Source organism: Oryza glaberrima, chromosome 2, assembly GCF_000147395.1.
Source record: "Oryza glaberrima chromosome 2, OglaRS2, whole genome shotgun sequence".
Lineage (NCBI taxonomy): Eukaryota > Viridiplantae > Streptophyta > Magnoliopsida > Poales > Poaceae > Oryza > Oryza glaberrima.
Window position 1 is genome coordinate 1,152,087 of NC_068327.1, and position 23,281 is coordinate 1,175,367.

The following is a 23,281-nucleotide window of genomic DNA, read 5'->3' on the forward strand; positions in this document are numbered from 1 at the left end:
GCCGCTCATAATCCCCTTCCATCGCAACCTCGTGCCACAGCTGTTCACTGTCGTCTCCATGCTGCCGTCGCATCCAAGGCACCGTTGTGCCGCCGTCGGATCCACCTCACCACGGCCACCGTCTCATCGATCCCGTCGTGGCCGTCGTCGCATCCACCCCGCCATGGCAGCCGTCGCATCCACCCCGCCGCTGCCATCGTCACATCCACCCCTCCACAGCCGCCGTCGCATCCACCCCGCTGCCACTACTTCCGTCGTATCCATGGTGTTCTCTCTCGTCCTGCCTGTGATGCCGCGTGCAGGGAGAAGAAAGAGATGCTTGAGATGAGGAAGAGAACACGAAAAAGACAAAAATACCCTCCCACCTATATACCGCATCGATCAATCTTGCACTACCACGTGGTACGAGGCTGTATCAGCCGTTTGGTGGGGCTAGATGGATGGCCAAGATTCGGTATCGCGCAGGCTCAAGGACACTAAAAATCTCCCATAATTTTATTTTTTTTAAAAAAAACACATCCAAAAGGGGTTCGGAGATTAAAACTCCGAACGCCGTTGAGCCGGCCTGCCTTCAGCTAGGTGCTCGTGCTAACCAGATGCGCGCGGGGGGTCATCGATTTGTCCACAAGCACGTCAAGGGGGTTCGGAAACTAAAACTCCGAACCCACTAGCTCTGATTTCTCCTGTTTTGTGTTTAATTAATTATACTCATCATGTACCTATGCCAAATTGCTAAACTGTCAAAAAGGATTAAAAAAATTGCCTGGATACTATCTCTCTCGATCACATCGAACAAGAAAAAACACAATGGATACATATGCATTGTCTCCTCATCGACGAGTTAATTAATCCCGGTGTTGTGATGCCATGCCATCTGCATGTACGTATATAAAGCACACCTACGACCTTATTACAAGCTTAATTGAGAATCAAGCTGTAACATATATACATCGCGATCGAGAGGATCGAGGATGGGGAGAGCGGCGGCGGCGGTGGGCGGCGGCGAGATAGTGAGCATAAAGACGGCGTGGCCGGAGGTGGTGGGGTGGGATGGCATGTCGGCGGTGATGAAGATCCACCGCGACCGGGCGGACGTGCGGGTGGAGGTGCACACCGTCGGCGAGAGCGTCCCGCCGGGGTTCGACGGCGAGCGCGTCCTCGTCTTCCTCAACGACGACAACGCCGCCACCGTCGCCCAGACGCCAGTCGTCGGCTAGCTAGCCCCCCATCGGACTACTGGATCGGATCAGACTCGCTAGCTATATACTCCGTCCCTTTCAGGTTACAAGACGTCAGTCAGAGTCAAACTGTTTCAAATTTATCTAAATTTATAGAAAAATATAGTAATTTTTATAATACTAAATTAGTTTAATCAAATCAATAATTGAATACATATTCATAATAAATTTGTCTTGGATTGATAATGTTACTATTTTTTTTTCTACAAACTTGGTTAAACTTAAAATAGTTTGACTTTGTTTAAAGTTAAAATGTCTTATAACCTGTAACGGAGAGAGTAGCTTATTATCCTCAATAATACTTACTACTGATAAATAAAGAATTAATTAGTGGTCTTATGACTTGCGAGCCTGATCGATCTATCGATCATGTCTATGGGTTAAATACAAGTACTGTACTACGTATATGCCTTCCTGTGAAGATAAAGATGTCTTACTATTAATTCATACGTGTGCCGTGTACCGTGTACGTGCTATATATGTCCAATGCAAAATCAGCGCAAATGCTGCTCAGTTTAATTAATACTGATCTGATCTGATCCTACATCCAGCTGAGATGCAGTTCCAATCCAACACAGCATCCTTAATCAATCACACAAGTGCAGCACTTACTTGTAACTAATCTCCACTGTAGCACGCACCGGCCCGGGCCATAGCGCATCCCCTTCGTCGGCTAGTTACTACACTTAATCCATGATCCATCACGGGTCGTTGCAATTAATTCTAGCCACTGTTCCAATATGGAACAATTTACTTCCATCTCAGCGAACTTAATTATTTCATCCATTTCATATTATCAGATTTTCTAACATTGGTCACATTCATATGTAAGTTAATTAATCTAGACATATATATGTGTCTAGATTCATTAATATCTATATGAATGTGATGATAAATAGACCCCAAAACCAAGTTAGTCACATGCTAGCCCATAAAGCTCGTAGTGAGCATCTCTCCAAGTTTTGGCTTGGTAATTGCAGTTTAATTTTTCAGTATCTCTATAAGGATTTGTTGGTTGAGTAATATATTCTTGCTCTTCTCAAAAAAAAAATCTATATGAATATAGGTAATGTCAGAAAGTTTTATAACCTGTTTCAGATGTAGTATTTGATTTGATTTCTTATTAATGTATAGTTTGATTTTAATAAAGGAGATAAAATCGGGTACATATTTTGGTGGGCTGTAGTGGGCCACGCCACGTTACACAAGAACTAGACCCAAAACGGGCCTGAAATCCAATGGGCCAATACAGCCATATTCGTATTGCCGCGCGCGACGCGGCGGCGGCGCGCGCCCTAGTGATCGCCGGCGACACGCCGGCACACCCTGGCCTCCTTGTACACCCTTCCCGGCCGGCAGAGGTAGCCCTTCTCCGGCGAGCAGTGCGCGTCCTCCGAGCACACGCACAGCCCCTCCAGCGCGCACCCGTCCCTCACCACGCTCACGCCGCCGGCGCCGGCGACGCCGAGCACCTTGTCGCTCCACTCGCTGGAGAAGAGCCCCTCGGGGTCGTAGCTGCCCTTCACCTTGAGGAACTCGCCGGACTTCGGGTACTTGGCGATGGCGCCGTCGAAGGCGGCGTTCCGGTTCTTGCCCCAGTGCGGGACGCCGCCGTACTTGCGCAGCGCCATCTGCTCGATCTCCTCCACCGCGTCCTCGTGCAGCCGCGGCGCCGCTGGGTCGCGGCTCCGGTAGTAGGTGAGGTCGAGCTCGACGCTGTCCTCAGGCTTGCCGAGGTGCGCCGTCGACGCCCTGACGTAGCGGAGGAGGACGCCGTAGTACACCTCGAGGCCGCAGAGCGCGTCCGGGTTGAGGTCGCGCAGCCGCTGCACGTCGCGGATGAACGCCGCCGCGCCGGAGAGCGGCACGCTGATGCCGGACTGGAAGAAGAAGGAGTTGTGCCTGACGCGTGGGTCCCACGTGCAGGCGGTGAGGAGGCCGTCGTCGGCGCCGGAGAGGCAGGACCCCGACGACTGGATGCGGTTCTGGTAGCCGACCACCGCCGCGCCGGGCGGCGGCGGGAGCACGCCGCGCCTCGTGACGCCGTAGTTGCCGGCGGCGAGGCGGGCTATCGTCGCCGACCCGGCGAGGCACTTGCCGGCGGAGTTCGCCGTCGCTTCGAGGGCGTCCTCGCCAATCCTATTGGCCTGGATGGCGACCGTGGGGCTCGACTGGAAGACGACGAGATCGTAGACGGCGCCATCGTCGGAGGTGGTGTTGGGCACGCGGTCGTCGATCCGGTACACGGCCTTGCCTTGGCTGGGAAGCCAGAGGATGTCGGCGAACTCGTGCTCGCCGGCGAAGGCGGCGACTCGTTCCGCCAGGTCGTCGTCGTCGCGCCGCCGGAACGCCACCGAGCGCTTGAACATTGGTTGCAGCTTTAGAGTTACCTGATCAAATTCAAACTTTCGAAAATTAACGGAGCAGTATTTACAGACAAAACAGGCTAATTAATGAAACAATCAGGTTAAATACTAAGTTGCTCAGTACGGGGATATTTGCTTTCAATGATGAGAAACGAGTAGTAAAGGTTTGAGAGGACATGCCATGTCCCATGTGAGTTGTTGAGTAATTCCGTTAATTAATAACTTCACAAAAATTGGCCAATGCATCTAATTAATAGAAGTGTTCAAATTTCAATGATGATTTTATATTTTCTTGAGTTAATTTTAAGAGTGTATTATATTCCATCTGTTTTGTAAGACTTTCTAAAATTGCTCATATTCATCTATAGATTCATATCTACATAAATGTGGATAATGCACTAATGTTAGAAGGTCTTGTGAAATAGATGAAGTATGTGCGTGTGCATCTTTGTGTAAAAATATTACTATATAGAGAGAGAAGAAAACCAGCTGTTGAAATGTTGAACTCGTTGCACCTGAGAAATGACCCCGAGCACGCCGAGCGACACCTTGGCGGCGTCCAGCTCCGGGTCGCCGGCGGCGAGCACGCGGACCTTGGCGTGCCCCTCGCTCGCCGGCGCCGGCGTGACGATCCTCATGCCGACGACGTACTCGTGCACGGCGCCGCCCTTCCCCCACACCGAGCTCCCGTGCGCGCCCGTCGACAGCAGCCCGCCGACGGTGAGCCCCAGCCAGTACGGCGAGTGCGGCAGCGCGAGGCCGCCGCCCGCCGCGGCGTCGATCAGCTCCGCCAGCGTCACGCCGCTCTCCACCGTGATCTCCATCCTTCCGGCGTCCACGGCGACCACGCGGTTCAGCGCGTCGGTGCTGATGACGAGGCCGCCGCCGCCGCCGCCGCCGTCGCCGGGGCAGGCCAGCTTGGGCACGCTGTGGCCGTACCGCGTCGCCACCTTCATCTTGGTCCTGGACGCCGCGGCGCCGGCGACGACGCGGAGGAGCTCCCGCTCGGACGCCGGGTACGCCGCGGCGGCGGCGCGGCACGTGGAGCGGTCCGGGAACGCGCCGTACGCGTTGGTCACGGTGCAGTTGGCCGTGCCCGACGCGCACCTGACCGGCCCCGGCGGCGGGCTGGTGCCGGCGAAGCGAACACTTGCGCAGAGAAGCACGGCCACGGCGGCGAGGAGTGGAGCGCCATGGGTGATGCGCCGGCGACCACCCGGTGCACCTCGCCGGCGGCGAGCTTGCAGCTGCTGCATGGTTAGCTTAATTTTTTTGGCCTGTAGTGCGTGATTGCTTGTCCGGTTGGTGACCTGCTGATGGGGCATGTCATTTCGTGCATGGAGTTTGGGTTTTTAAAGGCACGCGGTGCCCTTCCATTTCTCCTTTTTCCTTGAATTGGAGAATTTGTTTTTTTGGTTCATAAATTGATTTCACATCACGTGGACAGCATTAATGCGAAGCACGATTTTCGTTGAAAAAAACAAACAGCACCCGTGCATTGAGCAACATAAAACGTCAAACACTCTCGATTATGGCCCGGATATAAAACGTCAAATATATAATTACACAAGTGCACATCACTTCTGTGCAACTTAAATTACTTAGGCATTGTTAATATTGAAGCCAAAATAAACCTTTTTAAATTTTAACAACATTTTTTATATATGTATTTATTAAAGTTTAGTAAGAAACTAAATGGATGCACATAATTTGACAACTCTAAAAAAAATAAATATGATTTAAAATGGCATCAATCTGAATAAACCCTTAGTGATTTGACTCTACTCCCATCGTTTCAAGAGTGTTTTAAGATAATTTATCTATTTGAAATTACTCCATCCAGCTTAAAATATATCAACATAAATTTAGATGATGGAACATACTCTAATCCTATCTTTTCAAGGGTGTTTTAATTAAGATACTTTATCCGTTCTAATTTATGAATGACTATCTCCGTTCTACTCGTGTATGGAGTTTGGCTTTTTAAAGGCCACGCGGCGTCCTTCCATTTTCCCTTTTCATTGAATTGGAGAATCAATTTCCTTTTGGTGCATAAATTGATTTCGTATCACGTGGACAGCATTAATACGAAGCACGATCTTCGTTGAAAAAAACAAACAGCACCCACGCATTGAGCAACATAGAACGTCAAACACTCTCGATCGAATATGGCCCGAATATATAAAACGTCAAATATATACTCCCTTCATTTCAAAATTTAAGACATAAGTACCATTATCTCAAATACTAAGAAACAACTATTATCATCTCATTATTTAAATCATCCTAATAAATACAATCGGTGCACCCAATAAATCATCCTAATAAATTCAATCGATGCACCCAATAGAATAACTTTGGACATTAATTTAAAATGATGGGAGTAGTGCATTTCTGAGTGTATGAGCGTGCGAATGAACGTAGTGTGCGTGCATCTATGTGCGTTTCACATAATCAAAAAATCATCAAAGTGTCCGGATCTGACATCAATTATGGATTTGATTTTCGGACTTTGCTGCCAAATAGGGCCACAAAGTCATATATATGTATTAATGGCCTCATCATAAGTACACATATCAAACATTCCATCTAAAAAAATCCACTTATTAATTATACTATCTTAAAACACTCCTCACAATCACATTGATGCGTGTGAAATAGAAGTGGTTGGAAGCGAACAGCTTAAGCTAATGATACAGAATTTAAGGAAATTCACTTGTACTTAATTTACTAGAAGCCTCAATTACTCTCTACGTAATCTCACATAAAAAATCCCAAAAAAGAATTGCATGTGATACGCACGTCTATTTAGTCAATACACTCTACAATCGGTGCACGTTAACATATAATCTGTTGCATTGCATGTGTACATACGTCAAGTTCAGAGATAAGTGCCACGATTGATTGCATAGCTGTATCAATATCGAGCACAAGTTTCCCCCTCCCCCCGCCCCCCCCCCCCCCCCCCAAAAAAAAAAGAGAGAGAGAGAGAGAGAGAGAAAAGATTATCTTACTCGAGCAGAGATTACTCGTACGGCTCCCCTCTGACTAGCTATCATCTGACGTACCAACGAACTTGAAATGAGTAAATCTGGAATTACCTCTTACAAAAAGATCTGAAAAGATAAAATGACCTAATAACATCTATACTTGAGAAAATGAGAACAGGTTTATATCGTAGTAAACGACCTAATTACAACTTCACAAGATTAATTAGTTGAAAAAACATTAACAGAACAAGGCAGAATTTGACATAAAAACGGCACGCAACGGAAGAAAATGGTGGCAGCTTGATAGTTCGATATCAAAAGTATATATGCGTGCAGAACAGCTGACCAAGCTAGAGTCTTGACAAAACTACAGTGGCAACTAAAAGGACAAGACGAGTATTGCATTGGCAAAGAAGTCAGAACTGATAGGAATTTATAAATGGGAAAAACCAGTGCTTCAAAACTTCCAACTGTGTTGAGCTGAAAACTGTATATTAGTGCACTCCTCTCGCTCTAAAGAAAAACTATTTTAGTACACTATTCTTCTGTAAGCTCTATCAGCCTTGTTCAGGCTTACCATGCGTAAACCACCATCACCTCTCAGCATTGAACCAGATTGCGTGAGAGAAGATGTACCATCGTCCATCATGGAAGTAGGTGTGGGCATTCGGTCTAACTGGAAATTTCAATCTCAGTCTTCGGTCTTTCGACCATTTTGGTCTTTGAAAAGTGAAGTTCGAATTTCAACGCAAAAAGTTAGGACTGACGAATTCAGTCTAGGTCTCGGTCCTAACCGAAATTCAACAACATTTTCATATATGCAAAGAAATAATCGAAATTTTCAACACAAAAATAAAAAAATTCGTAGGCACGTATGAGTAAAGACTCTTATTAGGTTGCATGCCTAAAAAAAATAGGGATGTGAAAATTAGAGTTTAATCCTACTAAACCTAGTGGATTATAGGTTGTATTTAGACATTTTTTTAATTCGGTCTTTTCAGTCTATTCGGTTATCCGAGTATACTAACGGAATTGATGTGAAAATTAGAGTTTAATCCTACTAAACTTAGTGGATTATAGGTTGTATTTAGACATTTTTTTTAATTATGTCTTTTCGGTCTATTCCGTTATCCGAGGATACTAATGGAATTGATCGAACAAATATCGATCTTTCACTACCTATTAGGACCGGCTTTCTTGGTCTCGATATTTTTGGTTGGGTCTTTTTCTACCCACCGCCCTACGTGAAAGCGTGGACCACCACCATAGCGACGGCTTGGAGTCCACGTGAGTACATATGGGTTCACGAAGCCTAATCAATTACTCCGGCCTTTTGGGCCCACAAGTAAGCCTATTAGTTGCTGGATTTTGGGCCGGGCCATGTGGAGTTCAGTTGAAGGTTAAAACATTTTCCTTTTTTTTTTCCGCCGTAGATTTGAAAGTGAAACAAGTTTTAAAAATCAGTGAACAAATTTTTGCAAATATTACAGAAATTAATTTAACAGTCCTGAAAGATTTTATGTATCACACGTTGCGTGGCCACAAGTACACTCGTCGTGTGCCTAGAGATCGTCGGCGACACGCCGGCACACCCTGGCCTCCTTGTACACCCTGCCCGGCCGGCAGAGGTAGCCCTTCTCCGGCGAGCAGTGCGCGTCCTCCGAGCACACGCACAGCCCCTCCAGCGCGCACCCGTCCCTCACCACGCTCACGCCGCCGGCGCCGGCGACGCCGAGCACCTTGTCGCTCCACTCGCTGGAGAAGAGCCCCTCGGGGTCGTACGCCCGCTTCACCCTCATGAACGCCGCGGCGCGCGCGCCGCCGTACTTGGCGGCGGCGCCCTCGAACGCCGCGTTCTGGTTCTTGCCCCAGTGCGGGACGCCGCCGTACTTGCGCAGCGCCATCTGCTCGACCTCCTCCACCACGTCCTCGTGCAGACGCGGCGTCGCCGGGTCGCGGCTCCGGTAGTAGGTGAGGTCGAAGTCGACGCTGTCCTCCGGCTTGCCGAGGTGCGCCGCCGACGCCCTGACGTAGCGCATGAGGACGCCGTCGTAGAGCTCCACGCCGCAGAGCGCGTCCGGGTTGAGGTCGCGCAGCCGCTGCACGTCGCGGATGAAGGCCGCCGCCCTGGACAGCGGCACGCTGATGCCGGACTGGAAGAAGAACGTGCCGTGCTCGACGCGGGGATCCCACGGGCAGGCGGTGAGGAGGCCGTCGTCGGCGCCGGCGAGGCAGGATCCCGACGACTGGATGCGGTTCTGGTAGCCGACCACCGCCGTGCCGGGGAACGCGCCGAGCAGCTGGCCATTCCTCGTCAGGCCGTAGTTGCGGGCTGCGAGGATGGAGTTCGTCGTCGACGCCGCGAGGCACTTGCCGGCGGCATTCCCGGTCGCTTCCAGGCCGTCCTCTTCATGCAACAACAAACATCAAGTACATCATGTCATGTCAGCAATGGCATTGGAAAAAAATGGTGTACTTGTTCTTGGGAAAGTGATTTCATCCCTTAAAGGGATATCCCTTCGTTTCGTACATGTCACCTAAATAGTCATCAAAAAATTTAAAAAAAATTGACAACATAGATTAATATGAAATATATAACTCCACAAACATACAAGCTTAAATTCAACTTCTACAAGTTGTAACAAAAATAACAAATATAGCTGCGAATGTATGATAACTATTTTCAGTTTAATTTGTTATTTTTTTGTAACTTGAAGAAGTTGAATTTTGTCTTGTATATTTATGGAGTGATATATTTCATATTAATCTATGTTATTATTTTTTAAAAAAAATTAATAAATGCAAAGAATGAGCACAGTGGATGCATGTATGGTGGATCACGTACCGACGAGCCTTTTGGCCTGGATGGCGAGCGTTGGGGTGGCCCGGAAGCCGACGAAATCGTAGACGCCATCGCCGGGCGTGTTGCTGGGAACGCGGTCGTCGATCCGGTACACGGCCTTGCCATGGCCGGGGTACCAGAGGATGTCGGCGAACTCGTGCTCGCCGGCGAAGGCGACGACTCGTTCCGCCAGGTCGCCGTCGCCGCAGTGCTGGAACGCCACCGACCTCTTGAACATCGGCTGCAGTTTTAGAGTAACCTGGGAAATGACCCCGAGCACCCCGAGCGACACCTTGGCGGCGTCCAGCTCCGGGTCGCCGGCGGCGAGCACGCGGACCTTCGCGTACCCCTCTCTCGCCGGCGCCGGCGTGACGATCCTCATGCCGGTCACGTACTCGTGCACGGCGGAGCCATTCCCCCACACCGAGCTCCCGTGCGCGCCGGTGGAGAGGAGGCCGCCGACGGTGACGCCCAGCCAGTACGGCGAGTGCGGCAGCGCGAGGCCGGCGCCCGCCGCGGCGTCGATCAGCTCCGCCAGCGTCACGCCGCTCTCCACCGTGATCGCCATCCCCGCGGCGTCCACGGCGACGACGCGGTTCAGCGCGCTGGTGCTGATGGCGAGGCCGCGGCCGTCGCCGGCGCCGGGGCAGGACAGCTTCGGCACGCTGTGCCCGTACCGCGTCGCCGCCTTCATCTTGGTCCCGGACGCCGCCGCCGCGGCCACCACGCGGAGGAGCTCCTCCTCCGACGCCGGGTACGCCGCGGCGGCCGCCCGGCACGTGGACCGGTCCGGGAACGCGGCGTACGCGTTGGTCACGGTGCAGCGCGCCGTCCCCGACGCGCAATGGACGGGATCCGCCGGCGGAATGGCGCCGGCGGCGAGGAGGCGCTGCACCACCACGACGGCGACGAGGATGCCATGGACAGCGCGCCTTGCTGTCACTACTGAACCTTGCATGGTTTGTTGGTTTGCTTGCCTCACGTCTTCGCATGCAGTCGAACTAATGATGTATTCGAGATAATTAAATTGAATTGGACGGCAAAGGGGACCAATGATGAGCTTGAATTTTGACTTAATTTGATTAGTTTTATTATGTAAGATTGATTTGGTGTGTATCACGGGTGTAGTGCATGAGTTTGTCATGCCACTCTTCTCAGCTAGAGGCCGGCCAATCTGTGAGTGTTTGTGCGGGCTATCTGCTGGAAAGCATATTCGTCTGGAAATAATTCAAGGTTGGTGATGATTAGACATCAAGCCTAGCAAGTTTCTCATTTGAGCTATGTTGATTTTATGCTTTATGTTTCCTTTCATCAATTAATCATTGGCTACAAAATATATTTATTAATTCCATGTGGTATGCAAGTATGCACCAAATGAATGGACGTGATATATTCATCAAAAATTATATCGCCCATGTCCGTTTTTCATTGCAATTAATGGCTAATAAAACAAACCCTTCCTAGTATGTTTTGCTTATCTTAAGATTCTCGAAGCTTACGTTTTAAACACAATACTCGATCTGCCTTAAAATATAGTAAACATAGTATTAAATTAGACACATCTTACTACTACGAATCTGGATAAACTTCTATCTTTTTTTAAGTATTAGGATGATTTAGTAATATGTTGTTATATTTTAGGATAGATGGAGTATAAGTATAGAGGAGGGGAAAAATCATGATCAAAATATGTCATCCTTAACAGAGAATCTCAAAGTTTTGATAAAATTTATGATTCTTTCGATCGAGATGCAGGACACTTATAAGATTGTCTCAGGATTTTATTCAAAATTCTTTAAAATTCCTACATTTCAGATGGGGCCTTAACGGGCTTAGGCCCTGTTTGGCTAATGGGATAGGGAAATGATTACCCACCCAACAAAAAATATCTTTAAATCCTAGCCATTCATTCTCTCTCTTCCATTTAATCCTAACCCTTCATTCATTTCTCAATTCTAATCCCACCCCAATTTCCCATTACCCAAACACATGTTAGTGCTTGGCAAGCGGGCAATACAGCTGTAAGAGAAGAAATGGTGGGCTTACGCAACGGTGTACAGTTTCGGCCCACTATGAACTAGGCCCAAAGATTATAGGCCCGTGACGTCCCGGTCCGGTTGCAATCCAACCTCTTGTCCAATACAACAAAACGACACAAGGGGAAGCAGTTCACAATTCCGGTCTCCTCCATGTCGACGTCATCGCCGGCGATGGCGCCGCCGTCCCAACCTCCGCCGCCACCGCCGTCGCAGGAGCTCGACCTAGACGCCTTCCTCCCCTCCTCCCCCACCTCCTCCTCAGTCTCGGAACCCGATGGCGACGGCGCCGCCGATCACCGTCGCGCCGTCGACGACCTCCTCCTCCTCCTCTCCTCCTCCTCCTCCGACACCGACGAGCCGCCCGCTCGACCTAGCCCCATCTCCCAGCTCAAAACCCTAGCCAGCATCCGAGCCCCAGCTCCGTCCCCTAAACCTTCGCCTTCCCCATCCCCTTCGCCCAGGAGATCCACATCCGCCTCGCCGTCGGCGACGCTCTCCTCCCTCGTCTCGAGAACCTTCTCGAACAACGCCGCTTCGTCTTCCTCGTCGAAGCCTCTCCCTTCGCTCTTCCGCGGCGTCCGGCCCAGCCCCAAGCCCGGCGCCGCTCTCGCCGCCGCCGCCGCCGCGTCCCGCGCTGTCCTCACCCCCCATGCCGCTGCCATCAAGTCCCGGCGTTCCGCCTCCGCGCCCATCGAGAAGCTTCTAGACGAAGGCTCCGGTTCCGAAGTCTCTGAGGAGTTTCCTTCCGCTGGAAATTCGGAAGCGGGAGTAGCGGAGAAGGCTAATGCGGAAGGGAATGCGGATGTGAGCAAGGAAGCTACCAGTGGGAGTGGTGATGAAGAATTGGAAGCGGACAAACATGGAGAAGAGGTGCGGTTCGAAGAAAAATCTGAGCCCACTGAGTCGGTGGAAGAAGTTGCTGCTGATTCTGCTGTTGCCGAGAATATCAACGAGCATAAGCAACTTGGAGGTGAAAGTTTGGCAGAAACTGATCGACCTGCGGATCAAATTGGTCTCGATGATGAGGAACATGTAGATGACCGAACCGCCGATGAAAATTTAGTAGAATTTGGTGATGTTGAGGATCAGGGTGGGGCTGCTTGCGAGGAAGATGTTGATGATGAGCAGGAATCTGAAAGATCCGAAACCTCTGTGGAAGAGCATTCGGAATCTGAGAGCATTATTGATAAGGCAATCGAAGAGAGGTTGGAGATTAGCAGGAAAACTGAGAAGATTGTGGAGAAAAGGCCTAAGTTGTCAATGAAACCACTGGAGCAGGCGGAGGAGCTTGAGAAGAGGCAGGCTTCTTTCGGGCAGCACTGGGAGGAAGGAGCAGCAGCACAACCCATGCATCTGGAGGGGATTGGAAGGGGCCAACCAGCTATTGGTTACATGCAGATTGAGGTTGACAACCCTATAACTCGTGCCATGTCCTCCCAGTCATTTGGACAGGACCATGGCTCTCCCCAGGTGATGACAGTTCATAAGAGCTATATAGCATTGGGAATGTCTAAAGGATCTGTCATTGTTATACCAAGCAAATATTCCATCCACCAAGCTGACGATACAGATGCAAAGGTTAGTCGTTGGTACTGTTGCGAATAACTATTGTTTAGTTCATGCTATAAATCGAATGTTGTTTAAGACTATTCAGTATTATGTGGACTCAAAGATGAATATTTAGATAACACTTAGTGCTAGACATATTGGAAGTCTTGTCTTCCTTGAGTTGAAAATAAGTATAGCTATCCTATAGATAGGTTCTGAAGTTTCATAAACAATGTTACCATAAATACTGATTTTATGATTCCAGATGCTTTTCTTTTGGAACCAAGGTGAGAAAACTCAATCATCGGTGACTGCCATGTGCTTCAACCAACAAGGTGATCTTCTTCTAGTAGGATACAATGATGGCCATATGACAATCTGGGATGTACAGAAAGGTACAGCTGCAAAAGTTATATATGGTGAGCACACAGCACCCGTAGTGCATGCTTGCTTTATCCGCCAATCTAAAGCCATCACTGGTGATTCAAAAGGGCTAGTGCTGTTGCACACATTTTCCATTATTCCAGTAATCAATCGCTTGACCATCAAGGGAACCCAGGTATGGATCATTATTTCCAACGTGTATACTTACTTGATCCCCTACTGAATATATGTCTGGCCTGATAAAAGTTAGCTACAATTTGCCAGCGCCTTTTTGACGGAAACACCGGAATTGTGCTCTCAGCCTGTCCTCTTCTAGTGGATGAATCATTTGGTTCTAGCAACTCTTCTACCCAGGGAAACCTGACAACCTCGTCTGGTGGTGGTCTTAGCAGCATGATGGGAGGTGTTGTTGGAGGTGTAGTCGGAGTTGATTCTGGGTGGAAGTTTTTCAATGAAGGTTCTTCTCCAATAGAGGATGGTGTAGTAGTCATGTTTATTATGCACCAACATGCTCTTGTGGTACAAATCATTTATATAATTCTAGAAGCATTTTATAACTTTTTTGCCGTATGTATGTGAGCTCATTACCATCTGAACTCTTTCTTAGTTACGATGTTCTGTGTTTCTTCTGTTAGGTTAGGCTCCGTACCAATATTGATCATGTTGACCATATTGAAACCTTCTCTAGACCAGATGGAGCACGGGAGGGTTCCATTGCATATGCTGCATGGAAATATACAACATCCTCGAGTGATTCACCATCAATTGGTAAGATTAGGTGGCCTTATCTGTGGGCATTGATTGCTGTCTAAATTATTATGTTGTATTTTCATGGACTAATATGACAACACCATAGTTGAAGAACAAGTATCATGGCTTGCACTTGCATGGGATCGTCAAGTTCAAGTGGCAAAGTTTGTTAAATCAAAGATGATTAAACATAAAGAATGGAAGATTGATAGTGCAGCGATTGGTGTTGCCTGGTTAGATGATCAAGTATGCTAAAAGCTCACTCTTCCATAATCCATTTAGTGTGTGCTCTTTTTTTAGGTGTAAAATCACATCACTATTTTTTTTCCCAGATGTTGGTTGTACTTAATTTGCGAGGGCAGCTCTGTTTGTTCTCCAAAGATGGCAATGAGCTTCGCAGGACTGTATTTGTTCTTGATGGTTATATCTTCGATGAAAGCATACTATACCATACACATTTTTCTAACAGGTTTGGCAACCCGGAGAAGCATTTTAACAATTCGGTAGCAGTAAGAGGTGCTACGGTGTATATTCTTGGGCCAAATTTCCTCACAGTTTCCCGACTTCTTCCATGGAAGGAGCGGATTGAAGCACTAAAGAGAGCTGGTGATTGGATGGGTGCACTGGACATGGCTATGAAACTTTATGATGGCCAGACACAGGGTGTTGTTGATCTCCCGAGAACAGTTGATTCTATACGAGAAGCCATAATGCCATATTTAGTAGAGTTGCTGCTGTCATATATACATTATGTATTTGAATACATTTCAATTGCTTTGTCAAGCCATACTGGAAAAGGGGGTGCATCAGATGGCCTGGTAGATGCTGATAGGTCCCTGCTGACACAGAGAGAGGAACAGTATGCACGTGTAGGGGGGGTTGCAGTTGAGTTTTGTGTTCATATTGGACGAAATGACATCCTTTTCGACACAGTCTTTTCTAAGTTTGTTGCGGCAAAAAGTGGAGGTACGCTTGTTTTAATTTGCTCACAAGGACTAGTAACCTTTCCTTTTGGTTTACCTCTGAAGTTTTACTTTGTTCATGCCTTATTTTTGCTAAATACCTGTGGAAGTTGATTTGCAGTCCTTCCTTGTTCATCGAGTGTATCTAGATCTTCTTTTATACTTACTGCACTTCCTTAATTCATTGCCTATTTGTTTGCATATGTCTTGTGCTGGTTGATTAGATAGTGCATGTACATGTTTTTGCTGTTAAATTGCTGCTATAACTTGAAAAGGCTGACATGGCATCGATGGCAGGTATGTTTCTGGAGGTGCTAGAGCCCTATATATTGAAGGATATGCTTGGCTCTTTGCCACCTGAGGTGAGCAACATCAAGGGTTTACTAATGTTAACACAGAAGTCTTCAAATGAATATACATTTCCTCCAATCTGATTTGCAGATTATGCAAGCACTAGTAGAGCATTATAGTAGCAAAGGATGGTTGCAGCGAGTTGAACAATGCATTCTTCATATGGATATTTCTTCATTGGATTTTAATCAGGTATACATAATTTGCATTTAAGGTGTAAGAAATACATCGCTTATCACGCATGTTCTGTTGCATATATTGACTGATAAAATGTCATGCCTCATAAAAATTTTCAACTTCTTTTGTTTCCATCAAAGTTTGGAATTCAGAATATTGTGTTGAACAATTATAAGGCTGACTCAATTTGTTATGCTTCTGTTATATTCAGGTAGTCCGACTGTGTCGTGAACACGGGTTGTATGGTGCACTAATTTATTTGTTCAACCAAGGTCTGAAAGATTTCCGCACACCTCTAGAGGAGCTTTTATCTGTCATTCAGAACGCTAGTAGAAAAGAAGGTGCTTCTACTTGGTACGTCGTTTTGTGGCAATACTTGTCTAAAAGCCCATAAAATTATGTTCATAAACAAGATAATTATGTGTACTGCGTTCTTCAGTTTTTGGTATGTTAGATGAGCATATTTTTATTATTCTGAAGTTCCTGATAAATATGTGTTCAGGAAAAAAAATGATTTGATGAACCTTAGTAAACCCCATGATCATAAGTTATTTTCATTTGTCTAAAAGTTACACACATGTGACTTTAACATGATAGTTTCATTATCCTGAAGTTTCTGATAAAACCGTGTTTGAGTAAATTGCATTAATCAGTCAAATAATAGCATTGATTACCTTGCTATTATTTACACGGATGATTTAGAATGCGACTTAGATGGTCTTGATTGCGTGAGAAAAAAAAAACCTTTATGCATGAGCATGCACAAAATGGCTGACAGTATGTAACGACAAATATTTGCTTCTTTCAAATGGAGGCAAGGATGAACAATACTATGTGGAGTTGTGGACTTGCTTGGTTTTGCTACATACTCACCATTATACTTTTGTAAGACCTTACTAGTACTGCACATATAGCTAATCTCTTACCCTATAATTATTCTTTGCTGAAACAGCTACAGGATGCTTGTTTACCTGAAGTATTGCTTTCAGGGCTTAGCATTTCCTCCAGGTTAGCGTCTATACCATTTGTGAAAAACAATTTACTCTCATGAATTAATGCTAGGTTAGTAGTTGGACCATAAACTATGTTTTTTCCTGTGCTACACCGCTGTGTCTTGTGTTAGGCCTGGAAACTTGTGAATTGTAAAATGCTCTAATAAAACTATATGCTAAAATCTGAACTACTTTTTTGTAAAATTAGAGAATTCAAGTCTACCATGAGTAGGCCTTTTGGGTCTCTCTACCATGAGATGTAGGTACTATGTCATTCTCATAAGGATGTATACTTGTTTCCCATCAAGATTACTTGTAGAACCAGGAATACACATGAAGCTGCTGTATAGAATGTTCTTATTTTTTTAAAAAAAATATTGATGAGATACTTCCACATGATTTATTTTTCAGGGCACGGGACAATTCCCCAATCCCGCCTTCATTCAGTACGAGAAGAACTATTGCAATTTTTGCTTGAGGAGTCTAAGACTTCCAGTACTGATGTATACAAGAGCTTCAAATCCTCCAGTGAAAAATGCCCAAACATATGCTATCTACTATGGATGGATACTGAAGCTGCTTTGGAAGTTCTCAAATGTGCCTTTGCACATGAGAGATTTGAACCTAGAGACAACCCATCTAGTACTCCTGATGCACATGTCTCAGAGGATGGAGACAATATTAATATTGGAAGCCCTGACAGTGAAAATATTATGTTACAAAATGTGGTGGACACCATTGTGGATATTGTTGGTTTGGAAAATGAGGCTATTCACTCAATTGTTATTGGAGCGGCTGAGTCAGAAATTTGGCCTTCAGAGAAGGACTTTGGTTATCTAATCGAGTTTGTGTCTTTTTTTGTTTCCCACAAAAGGGCAAAAGCATCTCAAAGAGTTGTTAGGCACATCCTCAGATATCTTACTTCATCCAATATCCTGTCATCTGATGATAAGAAAACACCAACTCAAAAAGAAAAGGAAGTTCTTCAGCTCTTCGATGCAGTTCCTCAAACTGATTGGAATTCTGATTATGTGTTGCATATTTGCTTAGACGCTCATTTTCACCAGGTTCGTGAACATTACACTTTGACAGTTGAATTCTATGCTATGGGCTATGGCACACGCTCACAAATGCCTTTTAGTTTATGACTGAATAATCTTGTTACTGTACAGGCTTGTGGATTGATATATATGACCAGAAAGCAAAATTTGCCTGCTTTAGAAAGTTACATGAAGGATACACTGGAACCATTCCATGCTTTTATCTTCATTAACAAAAAGCTATCCGAATTGGCTGATTATGAAGCTTCGTCATTTCGTTCCTCAGTAATATCTCATTTTCCTGAGCTAGTCAAGCTAAGCAGGTGAAATTGATAATTCATCTAACAAGTAGATCACATATTCGTCAACTAGATTCATGCCTGCTTGTTTGTCTTTCTACTGAATGCACTCATTTTCTTCCCTATGCCTCTTCTCAGGGAGTGCGCTTTTGTCTTGGTCATTGATCATTTCCACGATGAGATCCAGAAAATATTATCAGAGCTTCATTCTGATCACCACAGCCTCTTTCTTTTCTTGAAAACTGCAATTGAAGTGCACTTGTCAGGAAAACTGAATTTCAGTGAACTCAATGCCAGAAAAAATAGCACAGTTGAACTTCAATACTCATCCCGTGAACTTGAATTTTATATACAGAGACTTTCAAATCTTCCCAAGTTGTTGGACCGCAATCCTGTTATTATGACTGATGAGATTGTTGAACTCTATCTGGAGGTAAATGTATTGATTTTTTCTTTTTAGAAACCAAATATGTCGATGGACTTTTCAACTGTTCAGGTCTTAGGTCTGATTGTTTGTTCCAAATGAAAAGAGTCTGGTGAAATGTCATGGCTGGAAAAATTGTGTTCTTTATGGCCACATCTGCTGTGTCTCTGTAGAGCATAGCCACAGGCAGTGTGCCAATAATAGAACATGAAGGGTACCTTGTCCATCATATTGCACATGGTGGTCAATTCTCTTGAAGGTTGATTGTCTTATGGTTTTGTAGAGCTTTGGAGTCTGATTACGCCTGCAACTGTCCATGAAATCAGTACTTTACAGTTCTCCATTTTGTTGTGAATATTATAGTTTTGCTTTGTTTTTTTGTCTTATGATATTGAAAATTCTGATATATAAAAGTAATTGTGTGCAGTATGTAATTGAAATTTTGTGGTGATCACAACAATTTTGTGTGTTATCTTCATCCTAACTATTACTAAAAAAAAAAAATCTTTCTTGCACAGCTTCTATGTCAGTACGAGCGAAGGTCTGTTTTGAAGTTTCTGGAGACTTTTGACAGTTACAGATTGGAGCGGTGTTTGCATCTTTGTTTAGATTATGGGATTACAGATGCTGCTGCATTCTTGCAAGAGAGAGTTGGTGATGTTGGGAGTGCACTGGCACTTATTCTAGCAGGTCTTGATGAGAAAATCAACCTATTTATTTCTTCAGTGGAAAATGCTTTCTCTGGGATTGCATCAAAAAGTATATCTGAGATAGAGCAGCCAGACATTGTTCTAAAAATGAGTGAGGTCTTTCTTTTTTTTCTCCTGCTCATTTAAATGCTTGCTTGGACAACCTCCGTTGTATACATGGTAAGTAGGTAACATATTCAATATTTTTTTATTTTGAAGGCTCATCCTGTGCTTGATGCACTACGTGCTGCCATCGGATTGTGTCAAAGGAATTCACAAAGATTGAACCCAGAGGAGTCCCAGTCCCTTTGGTTCCAACTGCTTGACTCGTAAGTTACGCTAACATATTAATACTACGTTACGTTATTCATATTTATAAGTTTCAAATATAATTTTTGTCATCTCAGTTGCTGGTCTGTTAGTAGCATTTTATGGTGTAAGATTTTTCCTTGTTCCTTGGAATATGAACCTGTGACATCTTGCAAGCTGTTAGACTTCTGTTCTACCCCTTCTCATGAAAATTGTACCGTTCAGTTTTCTCACTAGGCTGTTAGACTGCTGTTCTACCCCTTCTCATGAAAATTGTACCGTTCAGTTTTCTCACTAGGCATGCTCTTAAACACTTATAGGGAGTTGTTACCATGTATACTTCAGATCCAAATATAGAGGGTAAATTCAATGTCCACATACATAAGTGTGCATTGAGAGTGTTGGGCATGAACTGATGATGCTGAATTGTATCTATTGAACTTTTTCTACAGTGGCCTCAATTTGTGAGTCATAACAGATAGTAAGCATGATCAGTGCCTTTGTCCATTGTGAATTCAGACAAAAAAAATCAAACAAGGCCTTAATTTTTTCTTATGATAAATTTTCATTAGATTAATTGGCACTCTCAAAAGGATATAATCAACCTATAATATTGGAATTGCATAAGGCTTTCTTTACAGTCGTATGATTTGTCATGTTTGTTGCTTGTTGTGGTCATACAAAGATATCTGTCTTGTGTTCTGATAGATGTATTGACATCAATGTTGTTATGTTATCAATTCAGCTTCTCAGAGCCCCTGAAAAAATTGTATGGAAGCAAGGATGTAAATGGAAAAGGTGTCAGGTCTAATGGGAGTGAAACATCGAATAGACAGCCAAAGGACAAAGGATTCTCACGAAAAACAAGGATTTCAGCTTATCAGAGGTGCTTGAATGCCCTGCGGAGAGTATTTTCGCAGTTTGTTGGAGAAATAATCGAGGCAATGGCTGGACATATACCCTTACCAGCAATCATGGGAAAGCTATTATCTGACAACAGGAGTCAAGAGTTTGGTGATTTTAAGCTCGTTATACATAGAATGCTGTCTATGTATCTTTATGAAAAAAGAATACTGGTATGTCCATATTGATTTTTATCCCATACGCAATTTACTTGCTGCTATAGCAGACCAGCAATGCTTTAGGCTTTTCCATGCTGCTGTAATGTAAAATCATTAGGAAATTCCTGAAGTACACATCGCTTAAATGATCGACAGACTTTAGTGTTGTTTTAAATTGAACGCTTGTTTGCTACTGCAATTGCTGGGGTAAATGAACTTTTATATTTTGTTTGATAGAAAAGAGTTTCTAGCTCCCTTGATACCCTTTTTTAGGGAAACAATAGGGGTGGACCCTATTGAAGATATATATTTCTTCTCTGATTTCTTATGCACCTGCCTGCAGGAAACAGCCAAGTCAGTAATTGAGGATGATTCATTCTACACCTTGAGCTTACTAAAGAGAGGGGTTTGCCATGGACTTGCTCCACAGACTTTTGTATGTTGCATATGCAACTGCTCTCTTTCAAAAGAAAGTGCTGTTTCAGCAATACGAGTATTCAGTTGTGGACATGCAACTCATCTCCAATGTGAGTCTGAACAAAGTAAGTCATCCAATAGGGATTCCAAAGATGGATGCCCAATTTGTCTTTCAACTAGTAATACACAAGCCCAAAACAAATCACCTATATCTGAGAATGGGCTTGGGAAACATTTTGGGGCTGAAAGCGAGGTATCACATGGCACCTATCATACTCATGAAACAGATCATGTCGACAGATCTCGTGGGCTTCAGCAGATGTCACGGGTAATAATATCTTTCCACTTATCATACATATGTCAACTACATCCAAAAGTTTTTCCAATGAGTAGAACTGATTTCAGTTATACTTGGAAGCCTTGATCAAGTTATAACCTTGTACTCTTGTTGAATATGGCAATCTACTCCACTTTTATAGTATTTTAAATTTATTACTGTTTCATCTAAGCTGATACGTTCCAAGTGAACGTGGCCTACAGGATAGTACTGTAATTCTGTAACAAATCGATTCTCCTTTTTGCAGTATGAAATACTGAATCATCTTCAGAGGCCACAGAGTTTGCATATAGAAACTGTACCTCCATTGAGGCTTTCACCACCAGCGATATATCATGAAAAGATACAGAAGAGAACAACCACGATGGGAGAATCCAGCAAGCATTCAGTTAGAACTGAAAAACCCCAGAGAATATGGCAAATGAAGGAACCAAGATCAAAAAGATCAGGGAACCGAGTTCTGCCAAAGTCAAGCATGTTGAGTGAGTTTGCGCTTCACATTGATTAAATAAATAACAATGGCACTCTATGTACTCCATTTTGAATTTTGTTTGCTCTATTTATGTTTCTTTATTCTTCTGTAGGTTCTCAGAATAATCAAGTGTGATAGTGTAAATATAATATGGTATGAATTTGACAATTCTTACAATGGTAAGTGGTAACTCTGTTAGTATAGGGTTTTTGTCTGTTTTTTCTCATGTATGGAGTCATTATTGCGATTAATCTTTGAATCCATTCAAAGTTAATTTGACATTTTGTGGCCTTTGGAAAACCATGTCAAATGTATTGCTTAGCAAATCTTCATGGTCCCACAGTGTAGCACAGCAGAGCACAATGCAAGGCTTAAACTGAACGTCTGAACCTTACATTTTTCTGTAACTTAATAAGAATAATATATCATCTATGTTAAACCTATCAGAACTATTTAGGGCCCTCATCATCACCATGATCAATAGAAAATGTGAGCAGAGGACACCTGGAAGTTGGAAATCAATTTAGGCATGCAAAAATGAAAGCACGAATAAGCTTTGAAATTGCTAGATCTGGAGTAGACTTGAAAATAGATAGTGCCGTCTAGATTTATTCGCATGCAGTGTTTTTGAACTATAGGTGGAATATCGATAGGGTTTCCAATTCCTATTGTACTGGTTTATACACGCTGCAATCATTATGGATTTGCTCTATTTTTCTTTGAAGTAATAGATAATAAGCTGTTTTTTGGGTTCCTTGCTGAAACCAGATTCGAACTGATACAAACTGATTTGGATCGAGCCATCATGTTTCAACTTTCAACTGATCATTGATTTGCCAGTGTGGTTGTGCTGCTCTTCCTTTGTACTCAATTCTCATCTTGGTGATGCATTAAGGCTGTTTGGAGTAGTGCAATTCTTCTCCCACGGAACATCTGTTGAAGGTCACTATCTTTTTTTTTTCTCTTCATTTGGTCAATGTTTTTCTTTTCTAATCTCGTTATCTTTCAGCTGGGGAGATGAATACCAGATCTCAAGGCAAAGGCGGGAGCGGAGAAGGGCAACTAGATCAGGTGACCCTGAGAAGCTTTAACTTAGAACACAAAAAAACTAATGCGATAGAAAATTTTTTGGGGGGCAATTCATCATGAAGTATTTCTGTACAGAGCGAACACGTGATGACGCCATCCTTACACTTAGCATTACATGACTTTCTTGCGTTTCGACTTTTCTTTTTGTGTAAAATGTGAAGTACACAGGAACTCTGCGATGTATAGCATATGAGACATTACATGATTTTGATCAACTGAGCAATGATATCAACACTTGTAGTACATATGCACAGTGCTCTGTTCTTTATGGATGTGATTGATAGATTATGGACAATCGTTTATCGGTATGAATTAAATATTATATATTATAAACCTAAAAAATAGCTTATAACGAGTTAGATAAGCAATGATGATGATGTAGAATTTTTTTTTTTTGAAGTGGTAGCTTATGATGATGATGTAGAATTTTTTTTTTTAAGTGGTAGCTTGCCAGCTGAGGTACGCATAATCCATACTCCCTCTGTTCTAAAATAACTTAACTCAG

The 23,281-nt window shown here is 44.4% G+C and overlaps 3 protein-coding genes across 5 annotated transcripts; 1 reads left to right on the plus strand and 2 right to left on the minus strand.

Annotated features, from left to right (window-relative positions):
- Window positions 1-2,319: 2,319 nt before the first annotated feature.
- On the minus strand, window positions 2,320-4,914 carry LOC127761873 (L-gulonolactone oxidase 2-like). The gene is made up of 2 exons (XM_052286209.1): window positions 4,120-4,914; window positions 2,320-3,628 (listed from the first exon to the last, which is right to left on the minus strand). The coding sequence occupies exons 1-2, from the start codon at window positions 4,858-4,860 to the stop codon at window positions 2,534-2,536; spliced, it is 1,836 nt and encodes a 611-aa protein (XP_052142169.1). The 5' UTR covers window positions 4,861-4,914; the 3' UTR covers window positions 2,320-2,533.
- Window positions 4,915-8,051: 3,137 nt separating this feature from the next.
- LOC127763774 (probable L-gulonolactone oxidase 6) lies at window positions 8,052-10,398 on the minus strand. Its single transcript, XM_052288565.1, has 2 exons — window positions 9,440-10,398; window positions 8,052-9,001 (listed from the first exon to the last, which is right to left on the minus strand). Exons 1-2 carry the CDS (start codon window positions 10,392-10,394, stop codon window positions 8,157-8,159), a joined length of 1,800 nt encoding a protein of 599 aa, XP_052144525.1. The 5' UTR covers window positions 10,395-10,398; the 3' UTR covers window positions 8,052-8,156.
- Window positions 10,399-11,577: 1,179 nt separating this feature from the next.
- LOC127762195 (uncharacterized) lies at window positions 11,578-23,072 on the plus strand. Of its 3 annotated transcripts, none has more exons than XM_052286600.1 (21): window positions 11,578-13,053; window positions 13,289-13,582; window positions 13,672-13,926; window positions 14,043-14,175; window positions 14,264-14,403; window positions 14,490-15,123; window positions 15,417-15,481; window positions 15,561-15,662; window positions 15,859-16,001; window positions 16,600-16,655; window positions 17,051-17,706; window positions 17,812-18,002; window positions 18,117-18,411; window positions 18,921-19,208; window positions 19,311-19,420; window positions 20,146-20,476; window positions 20,805-21,206; window positions 21,463-21,697; window positions 21,800-21,866; window positions 22,456-22,629; window positions 22,697-23,072. In XM_052286600.1, the coding sequence occupies exons 1-19, from the start codon at window positions 11,626-11,628 to the stop codon at window positions 21,820-21,822; spliced, it is 5,781 nt and encodes a 1,926-aa protein (XP_052142560.1). In that variant the 5' UTR covers window positions 11,578-11,625; the 3' UTR covers window positions 21,823-21,866; window positions 22,456-22,629; window positions 22,697-23,072. The 3 variants fall into 3 exon arrangements, with proteins under 3 accessions (XP_052142560.1, XP_052142561.1, XP_052142562.1); XM_052286601.1 differs by having other exon boundaries at window positions 22,528-22,629; XM_052286602.1 differs by lacking the exon at window positions 21,800-21,866.
- The last annotated feature ends 209 nt before the right edge of the window (window positions 23,073-23,281 follow it).

What these genes read in the sequence shown, in the direction of transcription:
- LOC127761873 (XM_052286209.1), bottom strand. Translation starts at nt 4,860, where the DNA reads ATGCAGCAGCTGCAAGCTCGCCGCCGGCGAGGTGCACCGGGTGGTCGC. An exon ending in TGCTCGGGGTCATTTCTCAG is followed by an intron (nt 3,629 to 4,119) that starts GTGCAACGAGTT and finishes GAATTTGATCAG; the next exon opens with GTAACTCTAAAGCTGCAACC.
- LOC127763774 (XM_052288565.1), bottom strand. Translation starts at nt 10,394, where the DNA reads ATGCAAGGTTCAGTAGTGACAGCAAGGCGCGCTGTCCATGGCATCCTC. An exon ending in CCAGGCCAAAAGGCTCGTCG is followed by an intron (nt 9,002 to 9,439) that starts GTACGTGATCCA and finishes TGTTGCATGAAG; the next exon opens with AGGACGGCCTGGAAGCGACC.
- LOC127762195 (XM_052286600.1), top strand. Translation starts at nt 11,626, where the DNA reads ATGTCGACGTCATCGCCGGCGATGGCGCCGCCGTCCCAACCTCCGCCG. An exon ending in TGTTGCGGCAAAAAGTGGAG is followed by an intron (nt 15,124 to 15,416) that starts GTACGCTTGTTT and finishes CATCGATGGCAG; the next exon opens with GTATGTTTCTGGAGGTGCTA. An exon ending in TTTATGAAAAAAGAATACTG is followed by an intron (nt 20,477 to 20,804) that starts GTATGTCCATAT and finishes ACCTGCCTGCAG; the next exon opens with GAAACAGCCAAGTCAGTAAT.